Here is a 21,466-nt window from a genome sequence, read left to right as displayed (position 1 = left end):
CGGTCGTTTTTGTTATTTCTTGTTTTGTTGGCGACATTCTAACAAATAAAAGAAAATGTACGCTCACCACGCTGGACCTTGGTCTCATTCCGACGACGGCCGTGACAGCCGCATCAAGATCATTGATGGCTACAAAAAGTGTTTGCCTGCCTTTGCCGTGGCCAGACTGAAAACAAGTACTCCAGGGTGCCAATCATTTTATCCAACTTAAGTTCACAAAAATGAAATTGTTTCTGCAATGTTGAAATTCAACTTCAACTTATTTTAGAAGAAATAGTGCAAGGGTGCCAATATATTTGACCACAACTGTATCGATGCAATTCGTTTTATTGGCAAATTAAGTGTTGTGTGCATCCTTCTATTTCTCTCTTGAGAGTGTTTGAAGAATCGTCGGAACTTCAGTCGGGGCATAAAACGGTACATGAGCCCCGGCCAACGTACAACACTGACTAAGATCATTTTCTATAGACTCAAAGTAGGGAGAGACTCACTCACAAGAACAGAGAACGGGACGAGGGGGCATCTCTGACACACTCTTCCCCACAAAGGCTCTGGACCCCCCCATTGTCCTCCTTCGAGGGCCTCTGTCCTGACCCATCCCAGGGACGTCCTGCGCAGGCCCCCCATTGTGAAAAGGGACACCCAATCTTGTAAGGGTGTGTGGGGGAGGGAGAGAAGGGGGGGACACAGAAACCTGTCAGAGTGATAGATGGGGCGCTCATTCATCATCACTAAGAGCCTGCCAGACCCCCCTCCTACATCTTCAGATCCACCGCTCTTTTTTATCATCCTCTGGGGAAGGGATGTACAGATGAGGTTCCTCTTTTTTCTAGGGGAAATGGACAGAAGGCTCTTTTCCTTTCCTCCTCCACTCTCTACGCTTGAGATTTAGAAGATACTGTCTGATGTACTAACATGCTGTGATCACATCTATTCCAATGGTGTACATTAAAGGTATGTGCTCTCCGGCATCCTTGGGACATCCCTAACCCACTGAAGTTGACATTTAAAATGGTCATGGTTAAGGTTAGGGATAGGTAAAGGTTAGGGGGTTAGGGTAGGGACGACCCAATGATCCCAGATAACACTTAAAAGTGCAGGTAAGGTAATAGCAAATGTGTAGGATCATATATTACTCATATATTATATACAGTTGAAGTCGGAAGTTTACATACACTTAGGTTGGAGTTATTAAAACTTGTTTTTCAACCACTCCACAAATTTCTTGTTAACCTGTTACTCCTACCCCCTACTTTTTTGAACATTCTGTTAAAAATCGCGCAACATTTCAGCGCCCTGCTGCTCATACCAGGAATATAGTATATGCATATGATTAGTATGTGTGGATAGAAAACACTCAGACGTTTATAAAACTGGTTAAATCACTGCTGTGACTATAACAGAACGTGTGTTTCATCGAAAAGCGCAGGAAAATCTGATCACTGAAAATGGGAAAATATATCAATGCATGTTTTGTCTATGGGAAAGCCAATTACCTGGAGCCGAGATTGCAATTCCTACAGCTTCCACACGATGTCAACAGTCTTGTCATTTGCCTAGGCTTTGTTTCTTGGTCAAACGAAGAAGAGACAGCCCATTTCTTCAGGTCTCTGACCGGATATTTTGGTTGAGATTTAACCGGACATTATTTCCAGACGTACCCCTATAGAATATACATCGCCTTGTGATCAATTTGGTCGCTTATTAACGTTTACTAATACCTAAAGTTGCATTACAAAAGTATTTCGAAGTGTTTTGTGAAAGTTTATCGTCGACTTTTTTAATTTAAAAAAATGACGTTACGTTATAAGACGCTATTTTTTTTGTTTATCACACAGTATTCATAGATCGATATCTAGGCTATATATGGACCGATTTAATCGAAAAAAAGACAATAGTGATTATGGGAAATCTAGGAGTGCCAACAAAGAAGATGGTCAAAGGTAATGAATGTTTTATATTTTATTTGTGCGGTTTGTGTAGCGCCAACTATGCTAATTATTTTGTTTACGTCCCCTGCGGGTCTTTTGGGTTGTTACATGCTATCAGATAATAGCTTTGCATGCTTTCGCCGAAAAGCATTTTAAAAATCTGACTTGTTGCCTGGATTCACAACGAGTGTAGCTTTAATTCAATACCCTGCATGTGTATTTTAATGAACGTTTGAGTATTAACTAGTACTATTAGCATTTAGCGTAGTGCATTTGCATTTCCAGATGTCTAGATGGGACGCCTGCGTGTCAGGTAAGAGCAAGAGGTTAACAAACTCGGTTAGGACATCCACTTTGTCCACTTTGACACAAGTCATTTTTCAACAATTTTTTACAGAGATTATTTCACTTATAATTCACTGTATTAGAATTTCAGTGGGTCAGAAGTTTACATACACTAAGTTGACTGTGCCTTTAAACAGAACATTTCAGAAAATTATGTCATGGCATTAGAAGCTTCTGATAGGCTAATTGAGATCATTTGAGTCAATTGGAGGTGTACCTGTGGATGTATTTCAAGGCCTACCTTGAAACTCAGTGCCTCTTTGCTTGACATCATTGGAAAATCAAAAGAAATCAGCCAAGACCTCAGAAAAAAATGGTAGACCTCCACAAGTTTGGTTCATCTTTGGGAGCAATTTCTAAACGCCTGAAGGTACCACATTCATCTGTACAAACAATGGTATGCAAGTATAAACACCATGGGACCACACAGCCTTCATACCGCTCAGGAAGGAGACGCGTTCTGTCTCCTAGAGATGAATGTACTTTGGTGCGAAAATCCCAGAACAACAGCAAAGGACCTTGTGAAGATGCTGGAGGAAACAGGTACAAAAGTATCAATATTCACAGTAAAACGAGTCCTATATCGACATAACATCAAAGGCCCCTCCGTAAGAAAGAAGCCACTACGGTTTGCAACTGCACATTGGGACAAAGATCATACTTTGAGAAATGTCCTCTGGTCTGATGAAACAAAAATAGAACTGTTGGACACAATGACCATTGTTATGTTTGGAGGAAAAAGGCGGAGGCTTGCAAGCTGAAGAACACCATCCCAACCGTGAAGCATAATGATGTGGTGGTGGCAGCATCATGGTGTGGGGGTGGTGGCAGCATCATGGTGTGGGGGTGCTTTGCTGCAGGAGGGAGTGGTACACTTCACAAAATAGATGGCATCATGAGGATGGAAAATTATGTGGATATATTGAAGCAACATCTCAAGACATCAGTCAGGAAGTTAAAGCTTGGTTGCAAATGCGCAGCTGCGGTCATCCCCCTCTTCAAAGGGGGGGACACCCTTGACCGAAACTGCTACAGACCTATATCTATCCTACCCTGCCTTTCTAAAGTCTTCGAAAGCCAAGTCAACAAACAGATTACCGACCATTTCGAATCTCACCATACCATCTCTGCTATGCAATCTGGTTTCAGAGCTGGTCATGGGTGCACCTCAGCCACGCTCAAGGTCCTAAACGATATCTTAACCGCCATCGATAAGAAACATTACTGTGCAGCCGTATTCATTGATCTGGCCAAGGCTTTCGACTCTGTCAATCACCACATCCTCATCGGCAGACTCGACAGCCTTGGTTTCTCAAACGATTGCCTCGCCTGGTTCACCAACTACTTTTCTGATAGAGTTCAGAGTGTCAAATCGGAGGGTCTGCTGTCCGGACCTCTGGCAGTCTCTATGGGGGTGACACAGGGTTCAATTCTTGGACCGACTCTCTTCTCTGTATACATCAATGATGTCGCTCTTGCTGCTGGTGAGTCTCTGATCCACCTCTACGCAGACGACACCGTTCTGTATACTTCTGACCCTTCTTTGGACACTGTTAACAACCCTCCAGGCAAGCTTCAATGCTATACAACTCTCCTTCCTTGGCCTCCAATTGCTCTCAACTACAAGTAAAACTAAATGCAAGCTCTTCAACCGATCGCTGCCTGCACCTGCCCGCCTGTCCAACATCACTACTCTGGACGCCTCTGACTTAGAATACGTGGACAACTACAAATACCTAGGTGTCTGGTTAGACTGTAAACACTCCTTCCAGACCCACATCAAACTTCTCCAATCCAAAGTTAAATCTAGAATTGGCTTCCTATTTCGCAACAAAGCATCCTTCACTCATGCTGCCAAACATACCCTTGTAAAACTGACCATCCTACCAATCCTCAACTTCGGCGATGTCATTTACAAAATAGCCTCCAATACCCTACTCAACACATTGGATGCAGTCTATCACAGTGCAATCCGTTTTGTCACCAAAGCCCCATATACTACCCACCATTGCGACCTGTACGCTCTCGTTGGCTGGCCCTCGCTTCATACTCGTTGCCAAACCTACTGGCTCCAGGTCATCTACAAGTTTTTGCTAGGTAAAGCTCTGCCTTATCTCAGCTCGCTGGTCACCATAGCATCACCCATCTGTAGCACGCGCTCCAGCAGGTATATCTCTCTGGTCACCCCCAAAACCAATTCTTTCTTTGGCCGCCTCTCCTTCCAGTTCTCTGCTGCCAATGACTGGAACGAACTAAAAAAATCTCTGAAACTGGAAACACTTCTCTCCCTCACTAGCTTTAAGCACCAACTGTCAGAGTAGCTCACAGATTACTGCACCTGTACATAGCCCACCTATAATTTAGCCCAAACAACTACCTCTTTCCCTACTGTATTTATTTTATTTATTTATTTATTTTGCTCCTTTGCACCCCATTCTTTGTATTTCTACTTTGCACATTCTTCCACTGCAAATCTACCATTCCAGTGTTTTACTTGCTATATTGTATTTACTTTGCCACCATGGCCTTTTTTGCCTTTACCTCCCTTATCTCACCTCATTTGCTCACATCGTATATAGACTTTTTTATACTGTATGTTTGTTTTACTCCATGTGTAACTCTGTGTCGTTGTATGTGTCCAACTGCTTTCCTTTATCTTGGCCAGGTCGTAATTGTAAAGGACAATTTGTTCTCAACTTGCCTACCTAGTTAAATAAAGGTGAAATAAATATTATAAATAAAACATGGGTCTACCAAATGGACAATGATCCAAAGCATACTTCCAAAGTTGTGGCAAAATGGCTTAAGGACAACAAAGTCAACATTTTGGAGTAGCCATCACAAAGCCCTGACCTCAATCCTTTAGAAAATTTGTGGGCGGAACTGAAAAAGCGTGTGAGAGCAAGGAGGCCGACAAAAACCAGACTCAGTTACACCAGCTCTGTCGGGAGGAATTTGCCAAAATTCACCCAACTTATTGTGTGAAGCTTGTGGAAGGCTACCTGAAACGTTTGACCCAAGTTAAACAATTGAAAGGCAATGCTACCAAATACTAATTGAGTGTATGTAAACTTCTAACCCACTGGGAAGTTGATGAAAGAAATAAAAGCTGAAATATATAATTCTCTCTACTATTATTCTGACATTTAACATTCTTAAAATAAAGTGGTGATCCTAACGGACCTAAGACAGGGAATTTTTACTAGGATTAAATGTCAGGAATTGTGAAAAACTGAGTTTACATGTATTTGGCTAAGGTGTATGAAATTTCCAACTTCTACTGTATTACTGATATATTACTGATATATCATATATTACTGATATCATATATTACTGATCTATTACTCATATATCACATATTACTCATATATCATATTTTACTGATAAATCATATATTACTGATATATTACTGATATATCATATATTACTGATCTATTACTCATATATCATATATTACTCATATATTACTGATATATTACTGATATATTATATATTACTGATATTACTCATATATCATATTACTGATATTACTCATATATCATATTACTCATATATCATATATTACTCATAAATGACTTGTATATTACTGATATATTACTCATATGTCATATATTGCTGATATGCGTTTAATGATAGCAACTCAGTCAAGTTTGAACCACAGAATCCCAAAAGGACTGCTGTAGTAAAGAAGCCCAGAGCCCGTTTTCACGAAGAATCTCAGAGTGGGAGTGCGATCTAGGATCCTCCTGTCTAGGTCCTCCTGTCCATGTAATTATATTAATTGTGATCTAAAGGTCTAACTGATCTGAGATTAGCACTCCACTCTGAGACGCTTTATGAATAAGTGCCCATGGCTGCTTTTCTAAGGCCTGCTGGGTAAGGAGGGTTCAGAATTGTATACCTTTAGCATTGCCAGTCTGGTGAGTTTGCGCTTTTAGGACTGTTCCATTTTTTCTAATGTGCCAGGCTAGCCCAACTGAATACGTCAAAGTATTTGAAAGAAAACAAAATTAACTATTTGAACCAAGGTTTGGTAGGGACAACCGGACACCCACAAAACCATTTGGGAATGTTGCCCCTGGTTCTGCATGGATGCCCTTAGGCAGACACAGACCATAAAAACCCAAAACAGACCAAGTTGTAGAGAGATGGGGGAGTTCCCTTTGAAAACAGACACTGCTGAACTCACTCACATTGTGTGTGTTCATGCATATGTCTGTGTGTGTGTGTGTGTGCTCGTGCATTTGTACATGGGTGTGTGTGTGTGTTTGTGCCTGTGTGTGTGTACTGCCATTTCCCACTCCAGCCCCAGAGAGATGAGAGAGGACAGGCTACTCCTCAGGCGTCAACAGACTCAGGACGAATGATGGAGGTCACAGCTAAAATAGCCCAACTCAGGAGCTAAAGAGCAACACAGACACCAGTTGAATCCTTCATCCTTTCTTTGAAGTAAGACAATTACTGAATTGGAGGAAGCTATGATAGTGGAGATCCCATTTAGATGAATTACTACTTGATCATTTAATGAATACTATGGCCATTTTGTCACACCCTGATCCGTTTCACCTGTCTTTGTGATTGTCTCCACCCACCTCCAGGTGTCTCCTGTTTTCCTCATTAGTCCCCGGTGTATTTATCCCTGTGTTTCCTGTCTCTCTGTGCCATTTAGTCCTGTTTTCCCCGTTAGTTCACAGTGTATTTATCCCTGTGTTTCCTGTCTCTCTGTGCCAGTTTGTTTTGCCAAGTCTACCAGAGTTTCTCCTAGCTCCTATTTTTTCCCTGTTTTTTTTCCTTCTGGTTTTGACCATTGCCTGTTCTGACGCCGAACCCGCATGCGTGACCCCTCTGCCTGTGCTGACCTCGAGCCTGCCTATCCCCTTGTACTGTTTGCACTCGGACCTGATCACTGAACCTCTGCCAGACGTTCCTGAACACTCCCAGCCAGATCGGACACGCTGTAATTCCCCACCAGGATGTGTTGCCCTGGCAGGTTCTGAACGTCGTGGGAAACCAGATCGGACACGCTGTAATTCCCCACCAGGATGTGTTGCCCTGGCAGGTTCTGAACGTCGTGGGAAACCAGATCGGACGCGCTGTAATTCCCCACCAGGATGTGTTGCCCTGGCAGGTTCTGAACGTTGTGGGAGTAACGCTTACACACATCAATAGGTTTGCAGTTTGCTCATCAAACCCCCACTACTCGCCCTCACTAAACACTCTCCCTGCACGAAACCAGCCTGACACACTGGCAACGGCTTATACAGTCCTCATACAGTGTTTTCACTCCTCAACAGTAAAACAGGTACGTAGGAAAATAAAAAAGGTGTACTGTCGCCAAATATGTAACATTTGATCTCAAATCCAAAACGCTGGAATGTAGAGGCACATTTTTAATTGTAGCTTCACTGTCCAAATATATATGGTGTTGAATGATGTGCTAACAGTTGAAAATGAATTTTCAAAGGGACCACAGCACAGTCGGTTCCCTTTACATTCAGTGAATTCAGGAAGTAATTCCAATTATCCTCAATGCTTCTCTTTACTTTGTGAATTGAATGAATTGAAATGGAACTGACCCCATCCCTGTTGGCCACTTCCAGTGCATTGTTAATTGAGACCGGTAATAAGAAAGGCATTGTGCTGAAAACGTTGACATTAAACCATTCTAATCACCTTATTTATGTTTTTTGATTGTACAACTACAAAATGGCTAATCAGGCTCTGTATAAAGATGACAGTGTGTGTGCGTTGTAGTGACGTTCATCTCAGTAGCACATGACTATAAAAACACCATGATGTGTGGGAGTAGGCCCATAACTCCTATCACACGGAAGCAGGTATAAAGATGTCTCTCTCTCTCCGTGTGTGTGTGTGTGTGTGTGTGTGTGTGTGTGTGTGTGTGTGTGTGTGTGTGTGTGTGTGTGTGTGTGTCATCAAAACTATGAAATAACAACAGAAAGTGTTAAACAAATCAAAATATATTTGAGATTCTTCAAAGTAGCCACCCTTTGCCTTGATGGCTTTTCACACTCTTGGCGTTCTCTCAACCAGCTTCATGAGGTAGTCACCAGGAATGCATTTCAATTAACAGGTGCGCCTTGTTAAAAGTTCATTTGTGGAATTTCTTTACTTCTTAATGCGTTTGAGCCAATCAGTTCTGTTGTGACAAGGTAGGGGTGGTATTCAAAAGATATGTCACCAGCAAAGCACCCCCACACCATCACATCTCCTCCTCCATGCTTCATGGTGGGAACCACTCATGCAGTGATCATCTACTTTGCATCTCACAAAGACACAGCGGTTGGAACCAAAAATCTCAACTTTGGACTCATCAGACCAAAGGACAGATTACCACCAGTCTAATAATCGTGTTTCTTGGCCCAAGCAAGTCTCTTCTTATTGTCCTTTGGTAGTGGTTTCTTTGCAGCAAATCGACCATGAAGGCGTGATTCACGCAGTCTCCTCTGAACAGTTGATGTTTCTGTTACTTGAACTCTGTGAAGCATTTATTTGGGCTGCAATCGGAGGTGTAGTTAACACTAATCAACTTATCCTCTGCAGCAGAGGTAACTCTGGGTCTTCCTTTCCTGTAGCAGTCCTCATGAGTCAGTTTCATAATAGCACTTGCGCTTTTGCGACGACACATTAAAAGTTCTTGCCATTTTCCCGAATTGAGTGACTCATGTCTTAAAGTAATGATGGACTGTCGTTTCTCTTTATTTATTTGAGCTTTTCTTGCCATAATATGGACTTGGTCTTTTACCAAATAGGGCCATCTTCTGTATACCATGTCTACCTTGTCACATAAGTAAATCAATTCCACAAATGTACTTTTAACAAGGCACACCTGTTAATTGAAATGCATTCCAGGTGACTACCTCATGTATCTGGTTGAGAGAATGCAAAGAGTATGCAAAGCTGACATCAATGCAAAGGGTGGCTACTTTGAAGAATGTCAAATATACCGTTTTTTGGTTACTACATGATTCCATATGTGCTATTTCATAGTGTTGATGTCTTCACTATTATTCTACAATGTAGAAAATAGTAAAAATAGAGAAAAACCTTTGAATTAGTATGTGTGTCCAAACTTGTCACTGGTAGTGTATAAAAAGATAAACATTCTGTAGGCCTACATCTAAAACCATGAGTACACTGGCTCGTACACGCATGCGTGCATTGGTACAAACACACGCGCCTGTAAACTGTACGCACCTCTGTGTAAACTGATATCAGATTATCTGTTGAGTCAGAGGGGATGGGTATGAAAACAATCATCTGGCGCCTAAACACAATGTGTGTGTGTGTGTCACAGCCACTGAATGTCCCCCCTGTGTCATTTCCTGGCATTCATGCGATTCGTCACTTCTGCACAAGGTTATTATAGAGATAACCAGAGTCGAGTCAAACACACACATACTTTATTTTTGTACCTTTATTTAACTTGGCAAGTCAGTTAAGAACAAATTCTTATTTTCAATGACGGCCTAGGAACAGTGGGTTAACTCCCTGTTCAGGGGCAGAACGACAGATTTGTACCTTGTCAGCTCGGGGATTTGAACTTGCAACCTTCCGGTTACTAGTCCAACGCTCTAACCACTAGGCTACCCTGCCGCCCCATAACATATGTATGTTCTACTTGAGTTCATACTCAAATCAGCATACAATTTAAGGGCTCATTTCCAATTCATTAAATTGCATTTGAATTCACTTTCTGAGTTGACTGAATTGTAAACAAAACGGACTGCAACCCTGCTATCAAACTGGCTCTTGGTATTAGATAGATCTCCATTTGTCTAGCCAAAGTTACATTGAGGACAATTTAGATGTCAGGGAGTGTGTGATGCTAATGGGTCAGATGACAGAGTCCTGAACTTGGCCCTGTCCCCCTCGCTTTGAAGATTCTTCTGATACCACCGCCACCCCCCTCCAAATAAGAGGAACGCACAGATCACAGGGCATGTGTGAGTGTGTACAGGTGTGTGTGCTTGTGTGTGTGTTGATTTCAGAATAGTCTTCTTCAGACTACAGAACCAGAGCAATACTTTTAATTACAGAGGAAGAACACAAGTGTACTGTACGTACCTTCCAGGCTCCATTTTACACCACATTTAAAGACCAACCTAGAAAACTCAAGCACCACACAGACAGTCTCTCCAGACACACACATTTAAAGACCAACCTAGAAAACTCAAGCACCACACAGACAGTCTCTCCAGACACACACATTTAAAGACCAACCTAGAAAACTCAAGCACCACACAGACAGTCTCTCCAGACACACACATTTGTCATAGTATTCCACGGAAGGGAAAAGCAATTAAGATAATTAACACTGTCTGTCTAGGCCTGTCACTCAAGCACCCTCACTTCCTCTGCATGGTGACATGGAAGCCACATCAAAGACAAGAAGACACGGGGGGATCAAGTAATGGAACAGTTTGTGGGGCAGTGGGAGGGAGGGGGGGGGGTGAGAGAGGGAAAGTAACAATGACAGGGAGAACATGAGAAAAAAAGGGATTGAGGGGGAAATTTCCGTCATATAAAAAACCACAGATCTGTGCAAAATGTTCTGTTAACCCTCCCTATAAACTGCCATTGTTGAGAAGGTTTCAAATGAATGAACTCTTACAGATGAGGTTCACCACATTTTTGCACAGATCTGTGCTCTTTTGCATGATGATGTCACCGTGAGTGTATTAGGCTGTAAAGAGAGCCGTGAACTAAGTCTGACACACACACACACACACACACACACACACACACACACACTTCTGTCCTAAATGGTAGTGAAACCGTATAGCCTCTTAAATGTAACTAAATGTCACCTAAAATGTAATCTACGTAAACCCCAAAAGTAATGATTCATCATGAGGACCATAAAAAGTAACTAGCATGCTGCATACTCCAAGAAAGGTTAACATCTCACCTTTCTAGTAAAAATAGTTATACACTGCTGATGTGTAGTCACTTTTGAGGACATAAGCTCAAGTACACAGTACAGATATGATAACAATATGAAATATTTCCTATTCAAGGAAACATTATGAATAAGGCTTTAAATGACTTAGTTTTTATTTCTAAATATAATATAATCCATTTATAAAACAACAAATTATAATATTTCACATTCCTTCCACCTTCCTAACTGTAAAATACATATTTGTATATTTAGTGTTTGAGAAAACGTGCATATTTTGTAAAGGTCACTCTTGATCAAAATGTCTGCCCCCATGTCCGACAGAGCTATAACTTGGCCTTCTGAACTTGTTAGGAAGTCGCCTTTCATCTCATATCCATCTATTCATCTTAAAATCTGTTAATTATTTTTTGATTACTGGCTATAAAACGATCTCTAAATGTGCTACATTGACAAAACCATGATGCGTTACGATTAGGGTTGAATGGCGGGTACACAGTTACCGAGATTTACCACCCAAAACCCCTCCCTTTTCCAGGGATAAAAACTGTGAGAAACCGGTCAATTATAATAAATTATTCATATGACCATCATGGCATGAAAGGGAACTGTTAAATTCTATGCGATCAACGCTCAGGGTGGGGACAGTTCACAATGCATGTAGACCTATCATCTCATTATGGTAACTTTTTTTGCTTGTGACAGGTAGGCCTACATTTGCTACAGTAATATTAAGAACGAATGTGGATTTAATTTACCCATCTCCATCTGGCTTTGAGTTCACCTTGTTTTTTAATTGTAAAGATGACGAAACTCATGTTAATTGGAGCTGCAGAGTTTTAAAACAGCCTATCACTAAATTATTGTTGCTTTAAATCAGTGTACTCACGGGCACTCTCAGTCTTTCTCTCTATCAACTCCATTCAAATTGCATCCAAAATAGATCATCCTGTTCTAGATTGATATTTAGCCCTATACAGTAACTTCGGAAAGTATCCAGACCCCTTGACTTTTTCCATATTTTGTAACATTACAGCCTTATTCGAAAATGGATTAAATAAAAACATTTCCTCAGCAATCTACACACATTACCCCATAATGACAAAGGGAAAACAGGTTCTTCGACATTTTTGCTAATTTGAAAAATAAGTCAAACTGAAATACCTTATTTACATAAGTACTCAGACCTTTTGCTATGAGACTCGAAATTGAGCTCAGGTGCAAGTTGGAAGAAGTTTGGAACCACCAACACTCCTCCTAGAGCTGGCTGCCCGGCCAAACTGAGCAATCGGGGGAGAAGGGCTTGGTCAGGGAGGTGACCAAGAACCCAATGAATAGAGTAGGGTGGCCGGATGGAAGCACATTTCAGCCCACTTGGAGTTTGCCAAAGGGAACCTAAAGACTCTTCGATAAACAAGATTCTCTGGTCTGATGAAACCAACCTGGCTTGAGAGGATCTGCAGAGAAGAATGGTTGCGTCATACCCAAGAAGACTCAAGGCTGTAATCGCTGCCAAAGGTGCTTTAACAAAGTTCTGAGTGAAGGGTCTGACTACTTACGTAAATGTGATATTTCCGTTGTGTTTTTTTTGGCACTGTACAAGTGACCGGTCGGGAGTAGGCTACTAAGTGACAGCGAGCGAAGAGCAAAATAATCCTAAAATGTCCACACCCTAATTGTTGGCTAACCAATACCCAAACAGATATTCAGTGAAAATAAAAATTCCTTGATTTAGTAAGACCAGTCCCCATGCTGGTCTCGGTGCTGAAATAGTTGACCACATGCGGGTTGGCTATTGCTTCAAATCCTATTATAATAACTGGATGACTTTGGGTGTTCCAGTAAGCGACACTTTGTTGACTTCACTAGCCTACTTTATCTTTAAAAGAACTCCGGCACAGTGAAGAGAAAGGAACCTTAAATAAGTCAACAATAAAGCGATTGAACCCGCCAGGTATTTTGACTCAGCCTGTCGGAGTTGAAGGTCCAGAGCTCACAGATGTGCCTGGCATGGATTTCACTCACCAATGACGAGTGACTCTCCGCCAATAACGCCTGGCTCTGGACCAATGCATCATACACCCCAAGTTTAAGACCCAGGAGAAACTCTAGGTCCTCGTCATTACAAAGACGCTTTAGGCCCAGAGTTCTGGGCCCAGAGGTCAAGTGGTCAGGGAAAACTCCAGGTTCTATACATGGGTGATGGGCTTACCTACGGACGATGCCCTCCTGTGGTGAGTAGGACACTCCAGGGTACCCTGCTGGGTTCGACCGAACATGGCCGAGTAGACGGCGATCTGCATTCCCCGTTTACAGGTCAGCTTCATTCTCTCCTCCTCGCACGCCACCTTACTCTTATACTCATCTGGTTTAGAAGATGGGGTGAGAGAGACCTTAGTATTATTGTACACACACACACTTTAACCCTTTTTGTCAGTCTCAGGCTTACTCTGAAGTTTGACCTTTATATTTTCCATGCGAGTGTGCTTTTGTGCATATTCCAGTGTGTGTTCTCCATATTTCTTTCCATACATCCTTTTCCAAGCACCCTTAGCCTTTTTTCAATCCTTCTGTACCACAACACTGAAATCTCCATCCCAACTTTCAACCTCTCTCCCCATCCATCTTTCATCCCTCTTTCTCTCCTTCTCACAGTGGAGTGTATAATTCCAGGCAGACCCAGAATAACAGTGAAGTAATCCCACCACCCAGAATGTTGTAGTAACTAAAGGAGCGTGCCAAATGGCACCCTATTCCCTATGTAATGCAATATTTTACATACTAGCCCCTATGAGCCCTGGTCAAAAGTACTGCACTACTGTTTCTAGGGAATAGCGTACCATTTGGGACACAGCCTTAAGTCCATTCATGTCATTCCTGAGGCGTGGTCACTCACACCACTGACCCCTCCCCTACCCTGACCATGAACCAATCAACAGCTCTTTTGTCCGGTCACTTAACCAAAAGCTTCTGGCGAGAGAGAAATGTCTCAGTGTTATCTAAGTGGGATTTTAGTGGTGCTTAACAAGGTGTCACTTCCTCTGAAAGGGAGAAAGAGAAAGCTGGGTTTGCATCCAATACATATTAGTATTCTCAGTATTATCTCCTTCCCTCTGGCTCGCTCTCTCTCCCTCTTTGTGTATGTGTGTCTCTCTCTCTCTGTGTCCATAGTTTTGATATCGTGGCTAATGGAGGTACTTTGGGTATTGAGCTCTGTCACAGGTCACTGTCACTGGACTCTGTGTGTGGAACACCTGTACATGGCTAAACATAGGCTTCCGCTTCCGTTTCTGCCCATTTAGTAGGAATGGGATTGAAACCGTATATATAGTCACTGGGGTTTTCTGTGTGCGTGCGTGCAGGTCTCTCTGAGTGTGTCAGAGAGAGAGATAGACAGACAGTTGAACTATAAAGAGACTTTGGGGAACTTACTAGGCCTGCAGTTGTACCACACAATGAGGTGTTTGCTGCTGCTGGGGCACGGGTCCATCCCAAAGAGACGACTGTTGACAAGGACCTTACAGCTCCTCCTGTCCTGGCACTCATCCAACATTTTCTAAAGAGAGAGAGAGAGGGGAAGAGGGAGAGCGAGCAATGAGCAAGCATCGGTGAGATCGGCGGCACACAAAGCTAAAACCACTTCAAAAACACCCTAACGTCCCCTTCTCCTCCCACGCCACGGGAACAGTCGAACAGCTGCAAAGAAGCTACACTCCAGTCACTTCCGTGTATCAGATTTCAGTCTTACACCTTTCCTTCTTTTTCTTGTTTTGACACAGCTGAGTAACATTCAAGAATCTAGTACATTCCACAGCAAGGAATTGAGGAATTCTCCCTCAGTCTCACCAAATTCCCGGGAAGTTTATTGAAAAATAACAAAAAGGCCGGAGTCCAGTCATTTCCCCCCCAGAACGCATCACACTGTTGACATGGGCCGCCCTTATGCTGGGAGGTGCCTATTTATGGTTGACCACAGTGTGGCACTGGGAGTTGTGATGGGTAGGACGGTGCCCACCGCCGGCGAAGCTAGCACTCGAGCTGTGAGTTCCACTAAAACAAACAGAGACACATACCTGTTCTTCAGGTGTGTGCTGCCGACGTTTATGTCATCGCGCTTCATTAAGGAGACACAATGGCCAGGGACGTGATATATTAGAAAAAGCAGCTTGTGACGCCATACCCCCAGAATGAACAGAGTGGTGAAAAAACAGCTTACGACATCATACCCCAGAATGAACAGAGTGGTAAAAAACAGCTTGTGACATCATACCCCCAGAATGAACTGAGTGGTGAAAAAACAGCTTGTGACATCATACCCCCAGAATGAACAGAGTGGTGAAAAAACAGCTTGTGACATCATACCCCCAGAATGAACAGAGTGGTGAAAAAACAGCTTGTGACATCATACCCCCAGAATGAACAGAGTGGTGAAAAAACAGCTTACGACATCATACCCCCAGAATGAACAGAGTGGTAAAAAACAGCTTGTGACATCATACCCCCAGAATGAACAGAGTGGTGAAAAAACAGCTTGTGACATCATACCCCCAGAATGAACAGAGTGGTGAAAAAACAGCTTGTGACATCATACCCCCAGAATGAACAGAGTGGTGAAAAAACAGCTTGTGACATCATACCCCCAGAATGAACAGAGTGGTGAAAAAACAGCTTGTGACATCATACCCCCAGAATGAACAGAGTGGTGAAAAAACAGCTTGTGACATCATACCCCCAGAATGAACAGAGTGGTGAAAAAACAGCTTGTGACATCATACCCCCAGAATGAACAGAGTCGTAAAAAACAGCTTGTGACATCATGTCTACCTGTTTTCATAGTGTTTTATGTCTGCTGAAATGGGGATCACAAGGATTCAAACCAGCTGCTTTATTGGGGAAAAGTTAGGGGAACATTCTATACCATCAAACAAAACACACACCGAACATGGTGACTATGTTCTCAGAATATCCCATTTTAATGTTCTAGACACGTTTCATGGGAACGTTGTAGGCACAGTCATGTGTCCAGTTTTCTGAGGGTTAGGAGAATATTCCATCAACATCCCACTAAACACACATAGTTGCCATGTTCTCGGAATTAAAAAGTCAATTAAAAGTTTCATGGGAACGTTGGAAGGACATGCCTTAATGAATTACACATCAAGCCTAGTTATGGTTGCCGAGCCAATCAAGTACCTGATTGGCCAACCACTCACTGATCCATTAATAGCTCTTTGTCTGTTGGCAAGGTTAGGGACACTCACACAAAACAAGAGGTGTGTAAGTGTTTTCATCTTACATACTTGACAAACTTTGACATACATGGTTACATTGTGCATGTTTGTTTATACAGTCTTTACTGTCCTCACCTGGGATTTGAACGGTCCTCCCATCTTCCTGCTACTCCACCATGTCCGTGTCATCTATCGGTTAATCTGACTATTCTCATCATGGATATGATTTCATTGACTTATTTCAGCAATTTAAGGGCTTTCAATATAGTTGTCTAATGTCGGTGGGGCATGTTAACCTGTTTTAAAGCACTCCCGAATCACTATGATAGATAAAAGTACACTCAAGAAAAACTTTGTAACAGAGCTGAGATTTATTTGCATTCACCCTATTGTTTACAGCCTTCCACCTATCAAGTTGTTTCAGATCTACACAAGTGCCTCGGGAGGAAGGGGTAGGGTTTATTCTGGGCAGGACAGAGCAAAACTATACTGGCCCAATAAGCACATGTCCTAGAGATATTCCTTATTGGGACAGTGGTTAGGGAGTTCATCATTGCTGCTGGTGGCCTGGGTTTGAGATCCACTAGAGGAATTGCTATGCTCTCACATTCTTAGCAAAAATACGTTAATGTAATTATTTGTCAACAGTTACAACACACCTATCTGATCTAATTCAAATGAGTTTCTCATGAGAAATATAGGAATCTGTAGGATTTCCCCTTGAGCACAAATGATGACCACATTTCCACTACCTCATAAATGATCAGTATTTATTAGTTCTATATAGCTGAGCAACCCAAAGAGAACTCAATCAACTTTTTTGAAATCAATACCACTTAGAACAAATGGGTCATTGAGAAACACATTTGAATTTGAGCAGGTAGGTGTGTTGTAATGATATTCGATTGCTGAGAATGTGACAGTAGGGTGACTCCCCGAGCGGGTTTCGAAGCCAGGCCACCAGCAACAATGACGTACGCCCTAACCACTGTCCCGATAAGGGATCCATTTTAGGCCATGTGCTTATTGGGCCAGAATAGCTAGGCCCTGTCCAGAAAAACCCTAACCTCTCCTCCCTAGGAACATACTGAAACAAGTTGATAGGTGTAAGCAATAGGTTGAATGCAGTTTGAATTCAATCTCAGCTCTGTTAAAAGTACACTCGAGAAAACTATTTTATTGATCATAGGTGATTCAGGAGTGCTTTAAAACAGGTAAACACACCTCACCGACATCAGACAACTATACTGAAAGCCCAATGATGAGAATAGTCAGATTAAGCGATACCCGACATGAACATTTTGGTGTGGCGGGAAGATCTGAGTATTGTGAACCAAGAGGTTGTGAGTTCAAATCCCAGGTGGAGGACATGTTGAATAATAATTACTGTATAAAAAACACTATGTTAAAGCACTGTGTGTGACGGTGTCCCTAACCTTGCCTACAGACATAGCGCTATGATTGGAGGAGTGGTTGACCAATCAGGGCCTTGATTAGCTTGACAACAGCAGCAAGGTGTGATGTGTAATGACATTTTCTTTCCTGTGTTTGAGCATTTGTCTACCACTTTGTGTAGCCGGTAGCGATGATGCTAATGCAACGACAACTAGGCTTGGGCAGTATACCGTACATACTGGGGTATTTGGAAATAGCCACGTGATTTTTTTCCCCAATACCGTTGAGGCTATTTGACATTTTTCAATACATCTTAATATTTGTAGCTACTTTTTAAGCAAATACCTGTAGTCAACTTGTGCAATACAACAGGAGATAAAGCAGATTGCGTTCTTCATTTCACTTCACATTATTTTACATTATGAAGCTTATTTCCCCAGAACAGCAGACCCAGTCACGTGTTTGTAAATAGCACAACGTGAGAAAGCAGGAGCAGGTGGGTCCAGCTGTGTATTGACAGGTGATGCATTTTATATTGAAAGGCAATAGTGTTTTTTCGTTTCAATCGAGTGATCAGGGACTTGCAACTATAGTTTTCCTTCCCAGAAGGAACATAATTCAGTAGAAAATACAGTTAATCTAACATTTTACCGGAGAAAAGTAGTCTGGCTACACCTTGAAATGTACCTGGGAAAAGTAGCTATACATCAGTCAGAGAGCTGTCTGTTGATAAAATACCCGTTTGTGAATTCTCATCTAGTGGAGAAGTGCAACTGAAGCAGAAAATGTGTCTGATGCCAAGCAGAAATTACAATAAGAAGCATTTTAGACCAGCATTTACACAAACACAGAAATATATTTCTTATGCCGTTTATCCTTTTTTACTGCGTGAAAAACACAGAATTCTGCATTAACGTGACCCCTAAGTTTAACTTGCTAGCAAATATTTTTTACAAATCAACATTTGCTTTATTAGATCAAGCATTTTTTTTAAATTAAATTGTTTGCTAGTAAGTGGCTGAAGTAATAAGGTGATGGGGCATCATATTGTGTAAGCTTTCTGCCGTGTTTGAGAAGTAAAAGCCCTTTGGATGAGTTATCTGTAGGATATCTTGATTTCCTCGCATTTTTTCTACTCCGTTCTCAGTCTGTCTGCTCCTCCCCCATCTTCTCTGAGCAGAGCAGGAAGACTCCACACAGACACACTATGCACACATGCTGCTCCAGAGCCAGGGCTGTTCTTCCTTCAGACAAGCACGCATCCAAACGTTGTTCATTTGCAATGTCTCTTGTTCACATTTGCTTGTAAATATCCAAACTCCCCCAAAATGACATTCGGTAGCTATGTATACATTTATGAGCTGGATCGTCTGTCTTTACAATTATTTTATTTTCGTTGGTGTTCATTGACATATTTACTGAACAGGCTCCACAGAAACTCGCTATTAATTGCATTCTAGTAATAGATGCCCAATGGGCTTTTTTTTTTTGACACCCCCTTGTGTACTAAATCTGTAATACCGTTAATCCCAAAATAAGAAAAGGGCGGTATGACGATATGAAAATCTGGATATTGCCCAACCCTAATGAAAACCGTATTCTGGTAGATGGAAAGGCTTTCTCAAAAACCTTCTCAATTAAAGGCTTACTACAAAGTAGCCTATGCTTACCTGAAGTTGCAATGCGTCTACCTCTCTCAAAAAATGCAATGTGTGAAGTCAGAACATCTGCTGTCTCAGCCATTGCCTGTTACCAAGGGAGTACCCCAAGGCTCGATCCTAGGTCCCATGCTCTTCTCAATTTGCATCAACAACAGAGCTCAGCTGAGTCTTATACTCAGCTGGCCCCTCCCCAGATTTCGTGTTCTGAACACCTCTACAAAAGGTCACGTGGCCCCCACCTCCTCCACCGTTGTGCCTACTACCTCTGAGGGTTTAGGGTGAGGTAGTACCCTCATACAAGTACCAGAAGTATGGCTTGATGGTACACTGTCCTTTCTCAGCACATTTCAAAGTTGCAGGCTAAGGTTACATCTAGACTTGGTATCATAATTTATCCTCTTTCACCCCAGCTGCCAAACTAACCCTGATTCATATTACCATCCTATCCATGCTAGATTACAGAGGCGTAATTCATAGATCGGCAGGTAAAGGTGCTCTCGAGCGGCTAGATGGTATTTACCACTCGGCCATCAAATTTGCCACCAATGCTCCTTATAGGACACATCACTGCACTCTATACTCCTGTTTAAACTGTCCATCTCTGTACACCTGGCGCAAGACCCACTGGTTGATGCTTATTTATAAATCCCTCTCAGGCCTCACTTCCCCATCTGAGATACCTACTGCAGCCTTCATCCTCCACATACAACACCCGTTCTGCCAGTCACATTCTGTTAAAGGTCCCCAAAGAACACACATCCCTGGGTCGCTCCTCTTTTCAGTTCCAGCGACTGGAACGAGCTGCAACAAACACTCAAACTGGACAGTTTTATCTCAAGCTCTTCATTCAAAAGACTCAATCATGGACTCACTTACCGACACTTGTGGCTGCTTCGCGTGATGTATTGTTGATTCTACCTTCTTGCCCTCCGTGCTGTTGTCGGTGCCAAACAATGTTTGTACCAAGTTTGTGCTGCTACTATGTTGTGCTGCTGCCATCTTGTGTTGCTCTCATGTTGTTGTCATGTTGTGTTGCTACCATTCTGTGTTATAATGTGTTGCGCCGTGTTGTTGTCTTAGGTCTCTGTTTATGAAGTGTTGTGCTGTCTCTCTTGTCGGGATGTGTGTTTTGTCCTACATAAATGTATTTGTTTTTTATTCTAGGCCTGAGCCTGCACAAGGCATTTTGCCTCTTGGTAAGCAGTCATTGTAAATAATAATTTGTGCTTAATTGACTTGCCTAGTTAAATATAGTTGAAATAAAAAAATGTAAAAAATGTGGGGTAGGTGGGGTACACCAATATCCAGGAGATTTGCATGCAATTCTTTTATTTCTGTCACAGTAATTGCAAGGAGGCGACGCAGGAGATGAGCAGCAGGTACAGGGAGGGAAGGTTTAATATCTGACTGACATGAAACGGAAAAGCGTCTGGACAGGAACACAAACACAATACGGAATAATGGGAACAGGGAACACAACCAAAGAACTGAATGATATACAGGGGTAATCAACAAAGTGAAGGAGTACAGGTGAGTGCAATGAGCGCAGCTGACAGTAATACACAGTATCATCTCAGTTAACTGCTTGATCTAATAAAGCAAAAGTTGATTTGCAAAAAAGATTTAGTTAGATTAAAGTTCTGGCCTAGAACCCCCCCAAAAAACTGTTACTAATTTTTAGCCCAAAAGCTAATTCTGTCCTATGGTTAACAACTGTCCTATGGTTAACAACTATACATCTGGCCCTTCTTTGGACACTGTGGCCTCCAACTGCTCCTAAATGCTAGTACAACTAAATGCATCCTCTTCAACCAATCACTGCCCACACCCGCACGACTTGCATCATTACTCTGGATGGTTCTGACTTAGAATATGTGGACAACTATAAATACGTAGGTGTCTGGCTAGACTGTAAACTCTCCTTCCAGACTCACATTAAGCATCTCCAATCCAAAATTAAATCTAGAATCGGCTTCCTATTTT

At 42.2% G+C, this 21,466-nt stretch overlaps 1 protein-coding gene across 2 annotated transcripts in view; it reads right to left on the bottom strand.

Moving 5' to 3' along the window:
• Window positions 1–21,466, bottom strand: part of LOC123995667 (protein eva-1 homolog A-like) — a 169,054-nt gene that overhangs the window by 111,711 nt on the left and 35,877 nt on the right. For both annotated transcript variants that reach the window (XM_046299324.1, XM_046299325.1), the window contains 2 exons: window positions 14,629–14,752; window positions 13,409–13,561 (listed from right to left, as the gene is read on the bottom strand). In XM_046299324.1, the coding sequence (XP_046155280.1) occupies window positions 13,409–13,561; window positions 14,629–14,752 (277 nt within the window). The remainder of the gene's footprint in view (window positions 1–13,408; window positions 13,562–14,628; window positions 14,753–21,466) is intronic.

This window comes from Oncorhynchus gorbuscha, linkage group LG14 (genome assembly GCF_021184085.1).
Source record: "Oncorhynchus gorbuscha isolate QuinsamMale2020 ecotype Even-year linkage group LG14, OgorEven_v1.0, whole genome shotgun sequence".
NCBI lineage: Eukaryota > Metazoa > Chordata > Actinopteri > Salmoniformes > Salmonidae > Oncorhynchus > Oncorhynchus gorbuscha.
Note: the sequence above shows the minus strand (reverse complement) of the source record. Positions and strands in the feature narration are given on the sequence as shown.